This window comes from Pongo abelii, chromosome 16 (assembly GCF_028885655.2).
Source record: "Pongo abelii isolate AG06213 chromosome 16, NHGRI_mPonAbe1-v2.0_pri, whole genome shotgun sequence".
NCBI lineage: Eukaryota > Metazoa > Chordata > Mammalia > Primates > Hominidae > Pongo > Pongo abelii.
In genome coordinates this window covers 42,831,527-42,848,325 of record NC_072001.2, presented here as the reverse complement: position 1 = coordinate 42,848,325, position 16,799 = coordinate 42,831,527, and the positions used below count along the sequence as shown (strand labels likewise).

The following is a 16,799-nucleotide window of genomic DNA, read 5'->3' as shown; positions in this document are numbered from 1 at the left end:
CATGGTAAGTGAGCACTGGCCTCAACTTTTGAAAAGTCAGCAGCTGTATTAGCTCCTAACAAGCGAGTCAGTCTGTCCTTTCATAAGGCTTTGAAGCCACACATTGACTTCTCCTCTCTAGCTGTGAAAATCCTATATGGCACCTTCTTCCATATAAGACTGTTTCACCTACATTGAAAATCTGTAGCTACCTTCATCAATTATCTTAGGTTTTCTGGATAACTTGCCGAAGCTTCCTCATGAGCACATGCTGCTTCACCTTGCACTTTTATGTTATGAAGATGGCTTCTTTCCTTAAACCTCATGAACCAATCTCTGCTACCTTTTAACTTTTCTTCTTCAACTCCCTCATCTCTTCTCAGCATTCACAGAATTGAAGAGAGTTAGGGCCTTGATCCGGATTATGCTTTGGCGTAAGGGAATGTGGTGGCTAATTTGATCTTCTTTCCAGACCACTAAAACTTTCTCCATATTAGCAATAAGGCTGTTTTGCTTTCTTATCATTCATGTGTTCACTGGAGTAGCACTTTTATTTTCCTTCAAGAACTTTCCCTTTGCATTCACAACTTGGCTAACTGTTTAGTGTAAGAGGCCTTTTGGCCTATCTTGGCTTTCAACAGCCTTCCTCACTAAACTTCATCATTTCTAGCTTTTGATTTAAAGCTAGACATGCAACTCTTCCTTTTATTTGAACATTTAAGGCTATTGTATGGTTATTAATTGGCCTAACATCAATATTGCTGTGTCCCAGGGAATAGGGAGGCCCAAGAAGAGAGGGAGGGAGAGAGGGGAATGGATGGTCAGTAGTTAGAACACACACAACATTGATCAATTAACTTTGCTGTCTTACATGGGCACAGTCTGTGGTGCCCCAAATTACAATAGTAACATCAAAGATCATGGATAACAGATCATCAAAACAGATATAATAATAATGAGAAGTTGAAACATTGTGAAAACTACCAAGATGTGACACAGAGACATGAAGTGAGCACACGCTGTTTGGAAAAATGACACTGATAGACTTGCTTAATGCAGGGTTGCCACAAATCTTCCATTTGTAAAAAAACACAATAATTTGTGAAATGTAATAAAGTAAAGCACAATTAGAGGTATGCCTGTGTTTTTTAAATTGTGGCAAAATGTACACAGCATATTTACTATTTTAACCATTAAATGTATGTTCAGTAGCATTAAGTACATTCACATTGTTGTACAACCATCTCCATCATCCATTTCCAGAACTTTTTCTTCTTCTCAAACTGTACTCATTAAATAACTTTCCATTCTCCCCTCCCCACAGCTCCTAGCAACCACTGTTCTACTTTCCGCCTCTGTGAACTTGACTACTCAAGGTACCTCACGTAAGTGGAAGCATATAGTATTTGTCTTTTTGTTACCAGCTTCTTTCACTTAGCATAACGTCCTCAAGGTTCATTCATTTTGTAGCGTGTGTCAGAATCTCCTTCCTTATTAAGGTTGAATAATATTCCCTTATATGTATATACCACATTTTGTTTATCCATTCACCTGTCAATGGACACCGGGTTGTTTCCACCTTTTGGTTTTTGTGAATAATGCTGCTATAAACATCGGTATACAAAACTAGTATGTCTTTAATAGTTTCTGCCTCTTTTAATAATCAGGACATGTTCCCTTCACAAAAGGCAGCTGTAGTGGAACTGACAGGAAAGGCATGGGACTCTTACTAGTTACTGCGAACATAGTAAATATTAAAAATCACAAATCAGGACTTCCACTTCTGGGAAGATGGAGTATACCTACTTTTTCCTATTCCTCCTACCAAATACAACTAAAAAACCCCAGACATTACATATAAAACTAGCGTAAGATGACCCTGAAAGGTAAAGAGTAGAAGGCAAACTGGCTAGGGCCTTATGACCCAAGGAGCAATGCAGATGTGGAGAGGGTGGAGTTTAGGGGGTGGCTGCAGAAGGGGAACATGAGAGATCCTTGTGGTGAGAACACTATTCTGTATCTTGATTGCATCAATGTCAATATCCTGGTTATGACATTGTACTACAGTGCAGCAAACTGTTACTGTTGGGGCAAACTGGGTAAGAGGTATATATAAATATATAATTATCTCAAAATAAAAATTTAAATCAGGCTGGGTGTGGTGGCTCAGGCCTGTAATCTTAGCACTTTGGGAGGCCGAGGTAGGACGACTGCTTGAGCCAGGAGTTTGGGACCAGCCTGGGCAAGATGGTGAGACTTTGTCTGTCACAAAAAAAAAAAAAAAAATTAAATCAAAAATCAAAAATCCAAGAAACCAGAGGTTTCTCCATAGCTGAATTTTCCATATAACTTCGCATTACTTTTCAGTTAGACACTGGAGTCCCCTTATACTAGAAAGAACTTTGGAATCATTCCCAAGGCCTAGTTTTTTATCCAGGCCTTTCTACATTCGCTTTCTAAATCTCATCAATCACTGAAGTTCTTGGAAGCAGCAACTTAAATGGACACAATTTTTACAGCTAAAAGGCATTCCATGGACTGTACTATGACTCATTGTGTTATGAAAAGCAAGTAAAAATCTGTCCAGTTACTTTCTGTGAGGTGAATGGTTATCTTTGGTTATCTCTAATAAAAGTCTTAAATAGACACGGAAGCCCAGGGCATCTCTTCTCAGTGTTCACATAAAGGGATTGTTAAGCATAAGCTGCCAGGCAAAAACACTGAGTAATTTTACACAAAAGTGAGGCAAAGAAGCGTTACACTTCAAGGGAATTGGTCTGGCCTAAGGAAAGCACAGTCATACTCTGCCTCCAGAAGACACTTAGTCTTGCCTTCCACAGAGAGTTGTGCCACCCAAGAGAGAACTCATATGTAGATCCTAATGTTCAGAAGATTAAAAAAGAATGAGTACTGCACTCAGTGTAAATGCTTAGGTATATGACAGACATTAAAGGAGTAGAGTGTGTCTCTAATTATTGAGAAAGAAAACAACAAATTCCTCTGATATGCAAAGGGGAGAGGTGGTCAGAAATTGCTTGTCTGCCACATTTTCCAACAAAAAGGTTCAAGTCAAGATCAAGTCATGATGCCAGATCCAAAGTGTACAAAAAGTATGGCTGGGTTCACATCAACTGTTTTCAGAAAAATTCTTTTTTTTTTTTTTTTTTTTTAAGAGAGAGGGTCTTGCTCTATGGCCCAGGCTGGAGTGAAGGAGTGTGATCATGGCTCACTGTAACCTCAAACTCCTGGGCTCACGCAATTCTCCCACCTCAGCCTCCTGAGTAGCTTGCACTATAGGCATACACCACCACACCCGGTGAATTTTTTTAGAGACAGGAGCTCACCATTTTGCTCAGGCTGGTCTCAAACTTCTGGGCTCAAGTGATCCTCCCACCTCAGCCTCCTAAAGTGCTGGAATTATAAGTGTGAGCCACCATGCCCAGCAGTTTTCAGAAACATTCTTCAGCATCAATAATACCATCTATAGACTACAAATTTCATTAATCCTATTAAATAAATAAAAATCACAATGTTCCCTTTTGTAGAACCAATAAAACACAAAACATGCTACTCAAAATTGGATTTGAGGTGCAGTGGGGAAGTTTACTGTCTTCTTTTAATGCCAGTTTAACAAATCTTACCTCCCCACAGTGTTTCTTGGCCAGTTCTTCAAGGCGAGATTTTAACAAATTAACACTTTCATTTGATAGACCTTTGGCATTTTTTAACTCTATTTCAGGAACTCTGGAAAAGGCAAAAAAAAAAAAAAAAAAAAAAAAAAAAGAGTTACTCCAGAAAGTATAGACTGTTTGCATTAATATTTGCTAAATTGAAAGCACTCTCGGCCCGAGGCCCTAAATCTCAAAGGGACTTCAACCATATCCCTGCAACTCCAGTTGACACAGTGGAGTCACCTGCATCCTACAGGGAAGAAGTGGGTGGCCAAAGCCCTCTGTGTGGGCTGTCAGACTTACTGGGCTTGACCCCTGTATCTAATTTCAGCTTTAAAATCTGATTAAAATTTCCCAACATCAATTACTATTTATTTCCTGTGATTTGCCCTGGATCCCTAACTCTGAGTTCTTCACCTTAAAAAAAAAAAAAAAATCATTCCAGTTCTGCGGCTGACTCTAGCCTAGTAAGTTAACCATGTGCTCCTTTGTATGGTAATTCTCTACCCTAGCTTGCAGCCAATGAGAATTAACCTAGCTCTGACAACTCACTGGCAAGGCCAAGTGCTCTGCACTCAGGTGTGCTCTAGCATAAAGCAGGACAAGAATAACTAGGTGAGATGGAGCCCTGGTGATCCCTCTAGCATTTCCACAACACACTGCTGCATCCCAATCACTCATTCTGATCGAAACAAGGTGGAAATGCTCACTTCTTGTGTATAAATACATCTAGTCATGCACACTCTCTGCAACTCTGCCTAGACCTCATCTAAGTCAACATTTTCAACTCAAGGACATTACACAACCACCCCTCGGGTTTCATTTTATTCCCAACCAATAAATATCCAATAACAACTCTCTGAGATTAAATAGGAGTTATTTAATTTTACTGAAGAGATGATGACTCATCACTTTTTACCAAGCATTTCTGAGTAATTCACGGCATTTAACCCCATGAAGTCTTGAGTATGCACTTATCTATGTGTTCTCTCAGTGCTTCAGTATGATAGGGTGCTAGGATCATTATCTATTTCTATAGATAGAAATCTGAGAGAAAGTAGTCTATATGAGAGGGAAAGAATACAAAAACAAACCATACAGTCCTAAGTCTATGTATGGAATCCTGGGTTAGATTCCTCCCCGAAGAGCTGAGATGGGGCTGAAATTTCTAGAATTCCTCCCCAAAGGTCTGGGATGGGGCTGAAATTTCCAGAATTCCAGAATCTAACCTGAGAGTCTCTCTCTCACAGTGGCATCCAGGACTATTCTGCAGAAAAGCAATGTTTTCCTGTACCATATTCAAAAGGATAAGAATATTACCCCAAATTAAGCTTTTTGTCATAATTTAAAAAATAAATAATCATAATATAGCAATATTAACAGCATGGTGAAAAATTCATCAATGATGTTAATTAAACTTCAAAAACAATTCTAATGTTCTCTTTATTTCCTTGCCATATAATTCATAGTTTATGTAGCTGATATTATGTTTGCTTTTTAACTTTTTATAAGCATTTCCATGTTAAAAACAATCATAGCATAATATTTTTATCAAGTGGACACATTAAGATTTACCTGAATAGTTATCTAGTGCCATGATTCTTGACCAGGGGTGATTTTGGCCCAGGGGATATCTGTTAACATCTGGAGACTTTTTTTGGTTGCCACTACCTGGGGAGAAATGTACTCCCGATATCTAGCAGACAGAGGTCAGGGATGCTACTAAATATCCCACGATGCCCAGGAAGGCCCCCACAACAAAGAGTTATCGGCTAACATGTCAGTAGTGCCGAGGTGGAGAAACCTCGCTCTAGTGTTTGACATTTAGATTGCTTCCAATTTCTTTACTTTCACAAATAATGCTATAATTAATATTTTAGCACTTATATATGTATAACATTATAGCACTTATAACTTTTTATTTATTTTGATTTTTCAAGAATAAACACTTTGAATTCTTGAGGCTATGGTATAATAAAAATATATATATTTGATCTTTGACCCCTGTTCCTGGCACAGAGATCCTATCACCCTTGGAATTTCCTGAGCAACAGGGGTGAGAGGAGCATCTTATGTTTTTCATAACAAACCCCTTCCAACCATACTGGAGTTAGTGCTCTGGTCAGTACCTGCATAGCTTCAGGATCAGGACTGGTCACCAGAAAAACCAAGCCTTGATTACAGGGTGAGAAATCTCAGCCCCATCCTAGACCTTTGGGTAGGACTAGGGGGCTGAAGATCAAGTTCAATCACTAGTGGCCAAAGATTTAATTAATCAATCATCTCTACATAATGAAACCTCCATAAAAACCCCTAAACGACAGGGTTCAGGGAGATTCTTGGTTGAAGAACACAGGGAGGTGCTGGGAGGGTGCCATGCCTGGAGAGGGTATGGGAGCTCTGTGCCTCTTCCCACACACAGAGGGTAACAAGGTTACCCTTCATAATTCTTCCATGTGGCTATTCCAGAGCTGTATCCTTTACAACAAACTGGTAAATGTAACTCACAGAAACAGTTCTGTGACGCATTCTAGCAATTATCGCAACTTAGGAGGGGGTGGTGGAAACCCCTAAATTTATAGCCAGTTAAAAATACTGGCTATAAATGGTCAGAAGTACTGGGACTTGCAACTAGCAACAGAAATGGAGGCAATCTTGTGGAACTAGTCCTTAATCTATGGGGTCTATGCTAACTACAGATAGTGTCAGAATTGAACTGAACTATTGGACACCCACATGGTATCAGAAAAGGCATCATGTATTTGGTGTCAGGAAAAAAAAACAAACCTAGAGAGGCACTGTCTTAATTTCCTTTCATAAATTTTTAATTATCTTTTTCATTAATGTTTTATAATTAATGTTTCATTAATTAATATTTTATAGTATGTACAGTATACCTACTATAATACTCTCAGTACAGTTTTGGGGGCCAAGAATGGTTACTGACTTCAAGGAGCTCAATTTTGACCTATCTGTCTTTTCATATCCTTCCCATCACTTCTTAGGATAATAAATTCCATAAATTTACCACCCACTGTGTAAAGCAGAGTTTCCTTTTACTTGTCCCTTTCCGTCTCAAAAACCTTCACTGGTTCCCTATACAATAAGTTCAAACTACTTAACACCATCCAGGCCAACCCACCTCTCCATGTGGGATGTGTGAGGAAAGATTACACCAAATAGACATGCTTAAGTGCTGATGGGTAACACTTTGGCTGTAACTAGTGATTCTCAACCAGAGGTGACATCACCTTCAGGGGCAGTTTGGAAATATGTAGGTTATTTGGTTGTTTCAATGCCTGGAGGACACTCGTGGCATTGGTGGGTGGAGGCCAGGGATGCTAAGTGTCCTGCAGTGCATAGCACAGCCCCGCACGATGGACACTTGCCAGCAGTGCCCCACTGAGAGGCAGGACAGTCCAAATACTCTCCCTCACTCTAGGCAGCGAAAGGTCATCTGAGGCACAGACTTGCTGAATTTCTAATACCAGCCACACTCTAACTATGCAAGTGCTTTCAACAGTCACCATGCCTTTATTGTTTTCTTTCAAATTTTTCCTCTTCCTAACTTATGAAGAAATAAATAAACAAAAGTTAACACATCAGAGGAAGCAAAATAGTCACTGGGCAAATATTAGTATCTGTAGTGACAATTCTATAACTATGAACAGGCTTAAAATGAGACAGGTTTCATGAAAACATCTACTGCTGATGTAGTTTTGTTGAAATAGAGGAAATGAAATTTTATGTGGAATGGGAGCAGGAAGGAGAAAATACTACTAATTTCAATCTGTTTCTATGTTGTCAGAACAGAAAACTGAAACTACATCAAAGCTATTTATAAATGTACTCACACATCTGGATAGGTAGGTGGGCATTTAACCCTCAAATCCACTTTTACATATACTTCTTCACCGGTTAGGCCTTGAGGGTACAAAACTAAATTGATTTCAGGGGGCTTTTTGACCTAAAAGAGGAAAAACAAAAAAAAATTTTTTCATAGCTGTAGAGCCAATCATTAATGATTAAGATAATGATCATTTTAGATCATAAGTTCTACTTTAAAAATATTTGTAATTATATTTTACATAGATAATCTGGCATACTTTCCAAAAGCATGATTTAAAAACAAAACCTGAGCCAGAGAAAATGCATTTTCCTTTTTTAAGTTGTCTAAGGAATGAACCAAAATGTTCCACTCAGCTTCCATTCATTCAGATGTTACTGAGTTATTATGCCTGGGTGCTCTCCTGGAACCTGGGAGTTCAGGGGTAAATAGACACAGTCCCAACCAGCTGATACAAACTAGAAGACGAGTGATTTCAAACAGTGATGAGTGCTGTTAAGAAAACAAAGCAGAGTAGAGGGACAGAGTGGTGGGCGAGGAGAAGATATCTAGACAGGTAGGTCAGGGAACGACTCTTCGAGCAGGGGAGATTTGAATTGAGATCTGAATACTGAGATATTAACAAATGAAAACCCTTGACAAGGAAAGAATTGCATATGTTTTCAATCAACTGCTTTCCAAAAATCACCAAATACCCTTGTTCTTCAATTTAGATACACTTTTTCCAAAGTGGATTTGAAGTAGTTCATATTATATGTATATAATGAAAAAGAGGAGTCTGAGAGAAAAAACAACGGCTGAGCGCTCCCATGGTCCAGGCACCTTACCAACTTTACAAGGCAGGTGCCACCTCCATTTTACAGATACAGAAGCTCAGGCTCAGGGAGTTTTACATTCTTGCCCACAGATACACAGGGACTGTGGGATTCAAACCCAGCCTTGACTCCAAACCCTGTCTCCTCCCATAAGCCACTCTTTTATTATGCCATCCTAAGTTTCTGGGATTGAGCCTTGATTTTTTTCTCTGAATGTCCTGGCAGGCAGAGCAAAAAGAGAAACATGGTATAATCAGAAAAGAGAAAGCCTAAAAATTATTTTAGGGAAGCAAAGTACTTAGCAACACTAAATTCTAACAGAAATTTATAATGTGAACCTTACATGGAGTACCATATAATAAACACTGTTCTCTTCTACTATGTGTACAAAATTTGTAAGATCAGTTCTTATATGGCTTTATAATAATCCTTGATAAATGTGTGGGTCCTTCCATAAAGCAAAATTCTGCGAATGTGGTCCCGGGGAGGGTTAAGCACTCTTTGGTCCACAGGCCTTTCATTCACTCATTCACCCATCACACATCCATCACCCACATTTGTTAAGCACTGACTCGTGTCAGGTACTGTGCTTAGTCCACAGAGGTGAGAACACAGATATGGTTCCAGCTCTCATGGAACTTCAGTCTGGTGGGGGAAAACAAACATAATAAACATGTAAGTACAAGTTTAGAGAGTGCTGATGAAGAGATGACGTGATGCTCTCCTTAGCAAATGACTTGGGGTATGAGGGTATATACCTAAATGTGGTTATCAAAGAAGAACTATCTGAGGATGTAGCATTGAAGCTGAGACAAGCCAGAGACTAAGCATTCCAGACAAGGAAAAAAAGAGACTCAAAATACTTTTGAGAATTATTTCATTCAATAACAATTTTTGAAAGTTTTTTGTTTGTTTTACCAGGCACTGGGCTTGTAGGAATGGCATTTCAAATGAGTGGAAGACACTGAAAAATTCAATTGCCCATATTTGTCTAGCTGCCTAGCTGGAGGAGAAGGGATGCACACGGGGAGGTGGCCTAGGCCCATACTTCGATGGAATGAAGAACTTAAAAAAAAACCTACTTACATCTTTATTTGATGAAAATTTAAAAACGAAATCACGAACAAGTTAAAAGTAAATTTTGAAGAATTCGGTTTTTAGTAACATTGGAACAGAAGGGAAAAAAACACCCCACAGGGACCATAAAACAAAAAAATAGGTCATTTTGACTCTATTAACATTTTTTAAATCACATAAATTACCTAAATAAATGCATATGATTAGGAGAAAAATATATGCATTATATGACCCAAAATGCTAATTTTCTTAAGATATTTAACTCTTATAAATAAATAAGAAAATGGACCACAGAGTGGAAAAATAAACCAAAGAGTATGAGCAGTTCACAGAAAAAGAAAAATCAATGGTTTGTAAACAAAGGTGTTCTAGATAATTTCTAAATAAATAAAAATTAAAATGAGATATGTTTCATTTATGTGGCAAAGATGAAAAAGTCTACCATATATAGTATTGTTGAAGATAAAGGAAAACAAACACCACCATACACTACTGGGGGATCCACGGATTGAAGCAAGTTTTTTGGAGGGATGTTTCCAAAAGCTATCAAATTATAAATGAGCAGACCTTTTGCTGTTGTGGAAAGCTAGCCAAAATAAGTTAGTAATTTGTAACTATCTATAAATTATAGATACTTTAAACTAGCAGTGTCTAAACTTTTTACAAATGCAAAAGTTTTTAGCATGCACCTCAAAATGTTATTTATAAATGATATACATATGCTACTAAACTGAAATTTATACTACAACACATCCCCACTAAAAGAAGTTGAAAAAAAATATAACCTGAATTTATTGGCAGCAAATTTAGCCTGAACTGATGTGAGGTTAGTAATAGTGTTTATCTGTTCAGTGTGAAATTTGAGTATTTCTATGTTTCATTGTGTTTGATTTTCGATGCTGCCCCAGACACTGAGGAAGATATTAGGTAATGTGTGGAATGTGCACACATAAACGTGAACAGAAGCACTTCTGAATTCTGAAACCCATCAAGTCTCAAGAGTTTTGGATAAAAGGCTGGGCATGGTGGCTCACACCTGTAATCCCAGCACTTTGGGAGGTGAGGCGGGAGGATCACTTGAGGTCAGGAGTTCGAGACCAGCCTGGCCAACATAATGAAACTCCATCTCTACTAAAAATACAAAAATTAGCCAGGTGTGGAGGCAGGCACCCGTAATCCCAGCTGCTCGGGAGGCTGAGGCACAAGAATCGCTTGAACCTGGGAAGTGGAGGTTGCAGTGAGCCGAGATTGCACCACCGCACTCCAGCCTGGGTGACAGAGAGAAACTCCCTCTCAGTGAAGAGTTTTGGATAAAGGATTCTGGACCTGCATCACTTTTCCCTGGCAAATAATAGGTGATAATAAGTGCTTGTTGAATGACTAAACTCTGATTCATCCTTGAGACCATCAATTATTTGCCTGCAAGGCCTATGAATGTGTTGAGGCCATTTGCCCTGCGTACAATAGGCCACAGACAGCTATTTAAATTCTTCTGCCTGCCTTCTATAGTTTTTGCTTTGCTTTGTCTAGTATTCCATCTTGTTATGAAAGCCACCAGCTATAAATTCTTGGGGTTATCAATATCCCTACCTAAAAGAAGTTGCTTTTTCTCTTCCATTTTTCTGCAGCCCTAGGAGCAGACAACTAAGCTTGTATAAAGTAAACAAACTAGTTCAGAATGAAGCCTTAGGGGCTTTGTGTTGAGTCCCGTGTACACTTTGAGACACCTATTTCGGCTGCTTCTTGGGCCTACTTCCTGATTCTCAAGGTTTGGGAACATAGAAGTTACCCAGTCACCAACTTCTCTGTCATGTTAAGGGGAATAATTTATACTTTTACTATTTCAGGTTAAAAATAACTTCATGTTATTAAGCATTAGAAAAGTAAGCTCCCTGAGGGCAAGGATTTTTGTCTGTTTTGCCCACAACCGTATTCCTAACACCTAAAACAAATATTTAATGAAGGAAGAAGCACCCTGAGTTTGAGAGAGAACATTTTGCCCTGATAGCTCCAGAAGATGGTATTTCTTGAGGAAATCCTGGATGTGTAGATAAAGCAGATGTTATGAAATGCCAGAGCTAAAAGTAGATGAAGAGGCCAGGCGTGGTGGCCCACACCTGTAATCCCAGCACTTTCAGAGGCCAAGGTGAGAGGATTGCATGAGCTCAGGAACTTGATACCAGCCCGGGCAACAGAGCAAGACTCTGTCTCTACAAAAAATTTAAAAAATTAACCAGGTGTAGCGGCATGTGCCTGTAGTCCCAGCTACTTGACAGGCTGAGGCAGAAGGATTGTTTGAGAATAGGCTGCGGTGAGCCTCGTGATCATGCCCCTGCACTCCAGCCTGGGCGACAGAGCAAGATCCTGTCTCAAAAAGAAAGAAAGAAAAAAAAAAGCAGATGAAGTTAGAAGTATGTTTTAAATGATAATATGATAATATTCAGAAATAGTTTGGTAGATAAACTCTTCAAGGATGGTGAAAAAACTGTCAGTATAAATACTTTATAACGTGCCTTAATTTCCAGATAAAAAGGCAAAATAATATTTTAAACAAAATGCCATTTTAAAAGATCTAGAGCTAGAGCGAGCTGGTCCAACCCGAGGCCCATGGGCCGCTTTGAATGTGGCCCAACACACATTCGTAAACTTTCTTAAAACATTGAGGTTTTTTTGCGAATTTTTTTTTTTTTTTACGTCATCAGCTATCCTTAGTGTTAGTGTATTTTGTGTGTGGCCCAGGGAAGCCAAAAGATTGGACACTCCTTCTCTAGACTCAGTCTAGAACCCTCTCTCCACTACAGCTAAGATGAATGTGTGCTATATTCTGAGCTAAATGTCTTAGAGGAAGGTGCAGAGGTATGGAAAGTTCCTCCGTACCGGAAAACACAGTGAGGATGCTGGGGGAGTACAGCGGGAATTATGTGGCGTGCAGATTTGAATGCATGGATGAGACTTGAGAATTCTGATTGAGGACGTAAGGCCTGTGCGAGCGCCCAAAAAGCGTTCTCAGAACAAAGTAGCAACTGGCGCTTATGAATGTGCTGTTGTATCATCCGCGAGGGCTTTCAGAGGGGAAAAAGGACAAGGTTGGAAGGAGGCAGTTATGCTATGGGATGTAGGCAGGAATAAGAAGCAGTGCCAGGTAAGAGAGAGGAATCCAGGGGGATTCCTCTGGGGAAGTCATGGGGAAAGGGCTGTAGAAGAATTCGGCCTAGGTGGGGTTCTGGAGACCAGCTGCAGAGGTGCAAGGACTAAAGTGAGCACGGGTGGAACCTGAGGGATGAAAAGACTGCAGGATCCTAAAGGGGCGGCCCAATCTGGAGGTGTCCGGGCTTTGGCCCAGGGCCCGGGGAGGCCAGGGCACGCCAGCCCGGGCCTGACAAGCCACGTTCCTACCGGTCCGCAAGCGTCCGGCCGCAGGTCTTGGAAGTCCGCGCCGTAGATGGCCTCCAGGGCCTGTAGCTCGTGGTCCTGTCGTTGCGGGTAGCTCTCCGGAGGCTCGTCCCGGCCGCGTCCGGGGGCCCCACGGCCCCCAGCCATGGCAGCGCTGCGCCCAAAGCAGGGCGGCCTTGCCTGGGCGGCGGTGGGCCCCCGGCAGCCTGCGGGGCGGGGCTCCGCGGTGGGGACGGGCTATGGGCGGGGCTCCGCGCTGGAAACGGGCTCGTGGGCGGGGTTCCGCGCCGGGGACGGGCTGTGGGCGGGACTCCGCGCGGGAGACGGACTCGTGGGCGGAGCTCCGCGCCTGGAGCTAGCTCGGGAGGCTCCAGAAGCCCTGGCGAAGGAAGAAGGCAGGGGGACAGCTTTGCCCACATCCTGCTGGGGGAAGGGGAGCAAAGGAACTCCACGAACCTAAGAAATGAATCACACAGATAGGAATGAAAACGCCACACTGTATAGTTTTCACGAAACAAGTATCTTTAACAGAAGTGCTTGCTGGAACTTCTGCACCCTGGCATGGCTAGTGAGGGAAACTCTTTTTTTTTTTTTTTGGCAGAGTTTCGGCTCTTGTTCCCCAGGCTGGAGTGCAGTGGCGCGATCTCGGCTCACTGCAACCTCCGCCTCCCGGGTTCACGCGATTCTCCTACCTCAGCCTCCAGAGTAGCTGGGACTACAGGCACGCACCACCACGCCCGGCTAATTTTTCTATTTTTAGTAGAGATGGTGTTTCACCATATTGGCCAAGATGTTCTCGAGCTCCTGACCTTGTGATCCGCCCGCCTCAGTCTCCCAAAGTGCTGGGATTACAGGCATGAGCCACCACGCCCGGCCGGGAAACTCTTAAAGGGCAGATGTGGATGGGTTCTGAAGTCACTTCTAGTTTCACCTTGTACCTTCCCAGAACAAGACTACTGGGAGTAAAAATTGTGACCCCCCCCACCCTCCTTCCTCCCACTTTAGTACCCCCAAACTTATTCTCTGAGCCACAGATTCAACACCCTCATTATGTTCTCTGTCCCTACATTCCCCAGCTTTGGGGACCTCCACTGCCACCTTGCAAATTCAACTGAAAACTGTCTTTCCACTCAGGCATCTTTATGAGCTACCTTCCCATGAAGAGAATTATGTTCCCTTCCCAGTTCACTCAGTGTGAGTTTAGGGAGTCTTTGTGTTATATCCTGCCTCAAGTCGTCGTTTTTCAAGTTTAAAAAATAACCTGTCTACCCAGACATAGTTATTGCACTTCATCTTCAGTAACTTACTAATGCTGCATGTCCATTTAGAATAATCCTATTGTACTAATCCAAGTTAGGTTTAAGTGACGTTTCTTCTGTGTGCCTTGCTTACTCCTCCACTGTTCACTAAATAATGATTGTGTAAATTCCTTGCTTCCATCTATCCACTCAGTTCTGGCCAGATAACACAAATGCACTAGCTTGACCCAAGGCCAATTTAAATCATCATCTTCCCTCTGCTGGAGACCTGTTCCTTCTCCAGTGATCTCTGACTAGGCAAATGGCACCATCCAACTGAGTGTGATTCTGAATTCCCTTTCTCTCAACTCACATCCAAATAGTCGCCACTTCTGTCCATCCACTACACTCTAACCCATTGCCACTAACTTAGTTCAGGCTACAGTCACCAATTCCCTGGGTTACTTCAATAGCTCTCTTAATTAGTCACTGTCTTCATTCTTGCCCCACATTAAGCTATTCTTCCTATTGCAGCCAGAGTAATGTTTCCAAATTGCAAATATGGCCATTGCACTCTAATCCTTAAAATTATTCCATTTCTCTATTGGTCTTTAAAAAAATTTTTTTAAACCTATATTTATGAAAATGTCAAACATACTTAGAAATAAACTCCTCTGTACTCATCATCCAGCTTCAACAACTATAGATATTTTGTCAATTTTATTTCATCTCTTCTCTCCATCCCTCAGGAGTGTTTTTTTTTTTTTAAATCTCAATCATATCATTTTAAAAAATAAATACCTAAGTATATATCTCTAACTAGAAAAGGAACCAACATAACATATTACTAACCTTATACCCTAAAAATGTAACCATTTGGCCAGGTACAGTGGCTCACACCTGTAATCCCAGCACAAGCTGGAGGATCACTTGAGGCCAGGAGTTTGAGACCAGCCTGGGCAACATAGCGAGGCTACATCTCTACAAAAAATAAAATAAAAAATTAGCTGGACAAGGTGACATGTAGTCCCACCCTCAGGAGGCTGAGTGGGAGGATTGCTTGAGCCGAGGAGTCCAAGGCTGCAGTGAGCTATGATTGCACCATTGCACTCCAATCTGGGCAACAGAGTAAGACCTTGTCTCTTAAAAAAAAAATTAACAATTTCTTAGCATCATTTAATACCTAATCTATGTTCAAATATTTCCATTGTATAAAATTAGAATCTATACTGGATGCTGGACCTATAAAATATATAATTAAAACAAACAGCAAAATTTGAAAGGAGTCTGTGGATTAGATGGCAGTATTATACCACTGTTGATTCCCCGACTTTGTTGTACTGTTGTCATGTAGAAAAGTGTCTTCCTTATTAGGAAATTTCCAATGCAGCATTAAGGGGGCAGTGACGTATTAAATATGTAGTTAGCTCCCAAATGATTCAGGAAAAAGAAGAGAGATGATGCTAAATCAAATGGAGAATGTTGAACATTGGAGAATTTAGGTGAAGGATATATGAGCTCTTTGAATGACTCTCGAAAATTTTATGTAAGTTGGAAATTATTTTAAATTCAAAGTTCAAAGCAAAAAAAATAAGAAACTGTCAAAGTGTTTTCCAAACTGGTTGCACCATTTTATATTCCCATCAGTTTATGGGAGTTCCAGTTTCTACCTCTTTGCCAGTAATTGGTATTGTAATGTTTTTAATCTTAAACATAGTAATTGGTGCTTAGTAGTATCTCAGTGTGTCTTAACTTGCATTTTCCTAATAATTAATGATGTTGGGCATCTTTTTATGTGATTATTTTCTATTCATATATCTTCTGTCTTCTGTTTTTGTTCACATCTTTGGTGCATTTTAAAAATTTTGTTTTTGTTTTCCTATTAACTTTTGAGGAATATTTATATATTCTGGACATGCCTTTTTTTTTTTTGAGATGGAATCTTGCTCTGTCACCCAGGCTGGAGTGCAGTGGTGCGATCGCAGCTCACTGCAACCTCTGCCTCCTGGGTTCAAGCAGTTCTCCTGCCTCAGCCTCCCAAGTAGCTGGGATTACAGGCATATGCCACCACGCCCAGCTAATTTTTGTATTTTTAGTAGTGACGGGGTTTCACCATGTTGGCCAGGCTGGTCTTGAACTCCTGACCTCGTGATCCACTCGCTTCAGCCTCCCAAAGTGCTGGAATTACAGGTGTGGGCCACTGCGCCAGGCCGGACATGTCTTTTATCAGATATGTGACAGGCAAAAATATTCACCCAGTCTGTGGCTTGCTTTTTCATTCTCTTAACTGTATTTCAAAGAGCATGTTTCTTACTTTAGAGGACATTTAATTTGTCATTTTTTTCTTACGTGAATTATGTTTTGTAGTTATATCTAAGAAATATTTGCCTATCCCAAGGCCAAAAAGGTTTTCTTCTATGTCTTCATCTAGATAGTGTTAGATTTTACGTTTTGGCCTATCATACATTTTAGTTAAAAACTTTAGCATATACCTATTATATGAAACAGCAATTTCATCCCAGGCATTTACCCAAGAGAAACAAAAGTGTATGTCCATACAATGACTTGTATGTAAATATTCATAGCACTTTAATTTGTAATAGCACCTTAATTTGTAATATCCCCAAACTGGAAACAAACCAAATGCCCATCAACACAAGATGGACATATTGAGGTATAAACAAATTGAGGTATATCAATACAATGAAATACTATTCAGCAATAAAAAGAAATACATTATAGATACAGCAACAACATAGACAAACTCAAAATAATTATG

The 16,799-nt window shown here is 40.4% G+C and overlaps 1 protein-coding gene across 3 annotated transcripts in view; it reads right to left on the bottom strand.

Moving 5' to 3' along the window:
- EIF2AK4 (eukaryotic translation initiation factor 2 alpha kinase 4) overlaps positions 1-13,010 on the bottom strand; it is a 106,399-nt gene extending 93,389 nt beyond the window's left edge. For 2 of the 3 annotated variants that reach the window (XM_024232276.3, XM_024232277.3), the window contains exons 1-3: positions 12,786-13,010; positions 7,505-7,617; positions 3,621-3,723 (exon numbers count right to left, since the gene is read on the bottom strand). In XM_024232276.3, coding sequence (XP_024088044.1) covers positions 3,621-3,723; positions 7,505-7,617; positions 12,786-12,929 — 360 coding nt within the window. In that variant the 5' untranslated portion in view covers positions 12,930-13,010. The remainder of the gene's footprint in view (positions 1-3,620; positions 3,724-7,504; positions 7,618-12,785) is intronic. The other variant, XM_024232278.3, reaches the window with a different exon arrangement.
- Positions 13,011-16,799: the final 3,789 nt, after the last annotated feature.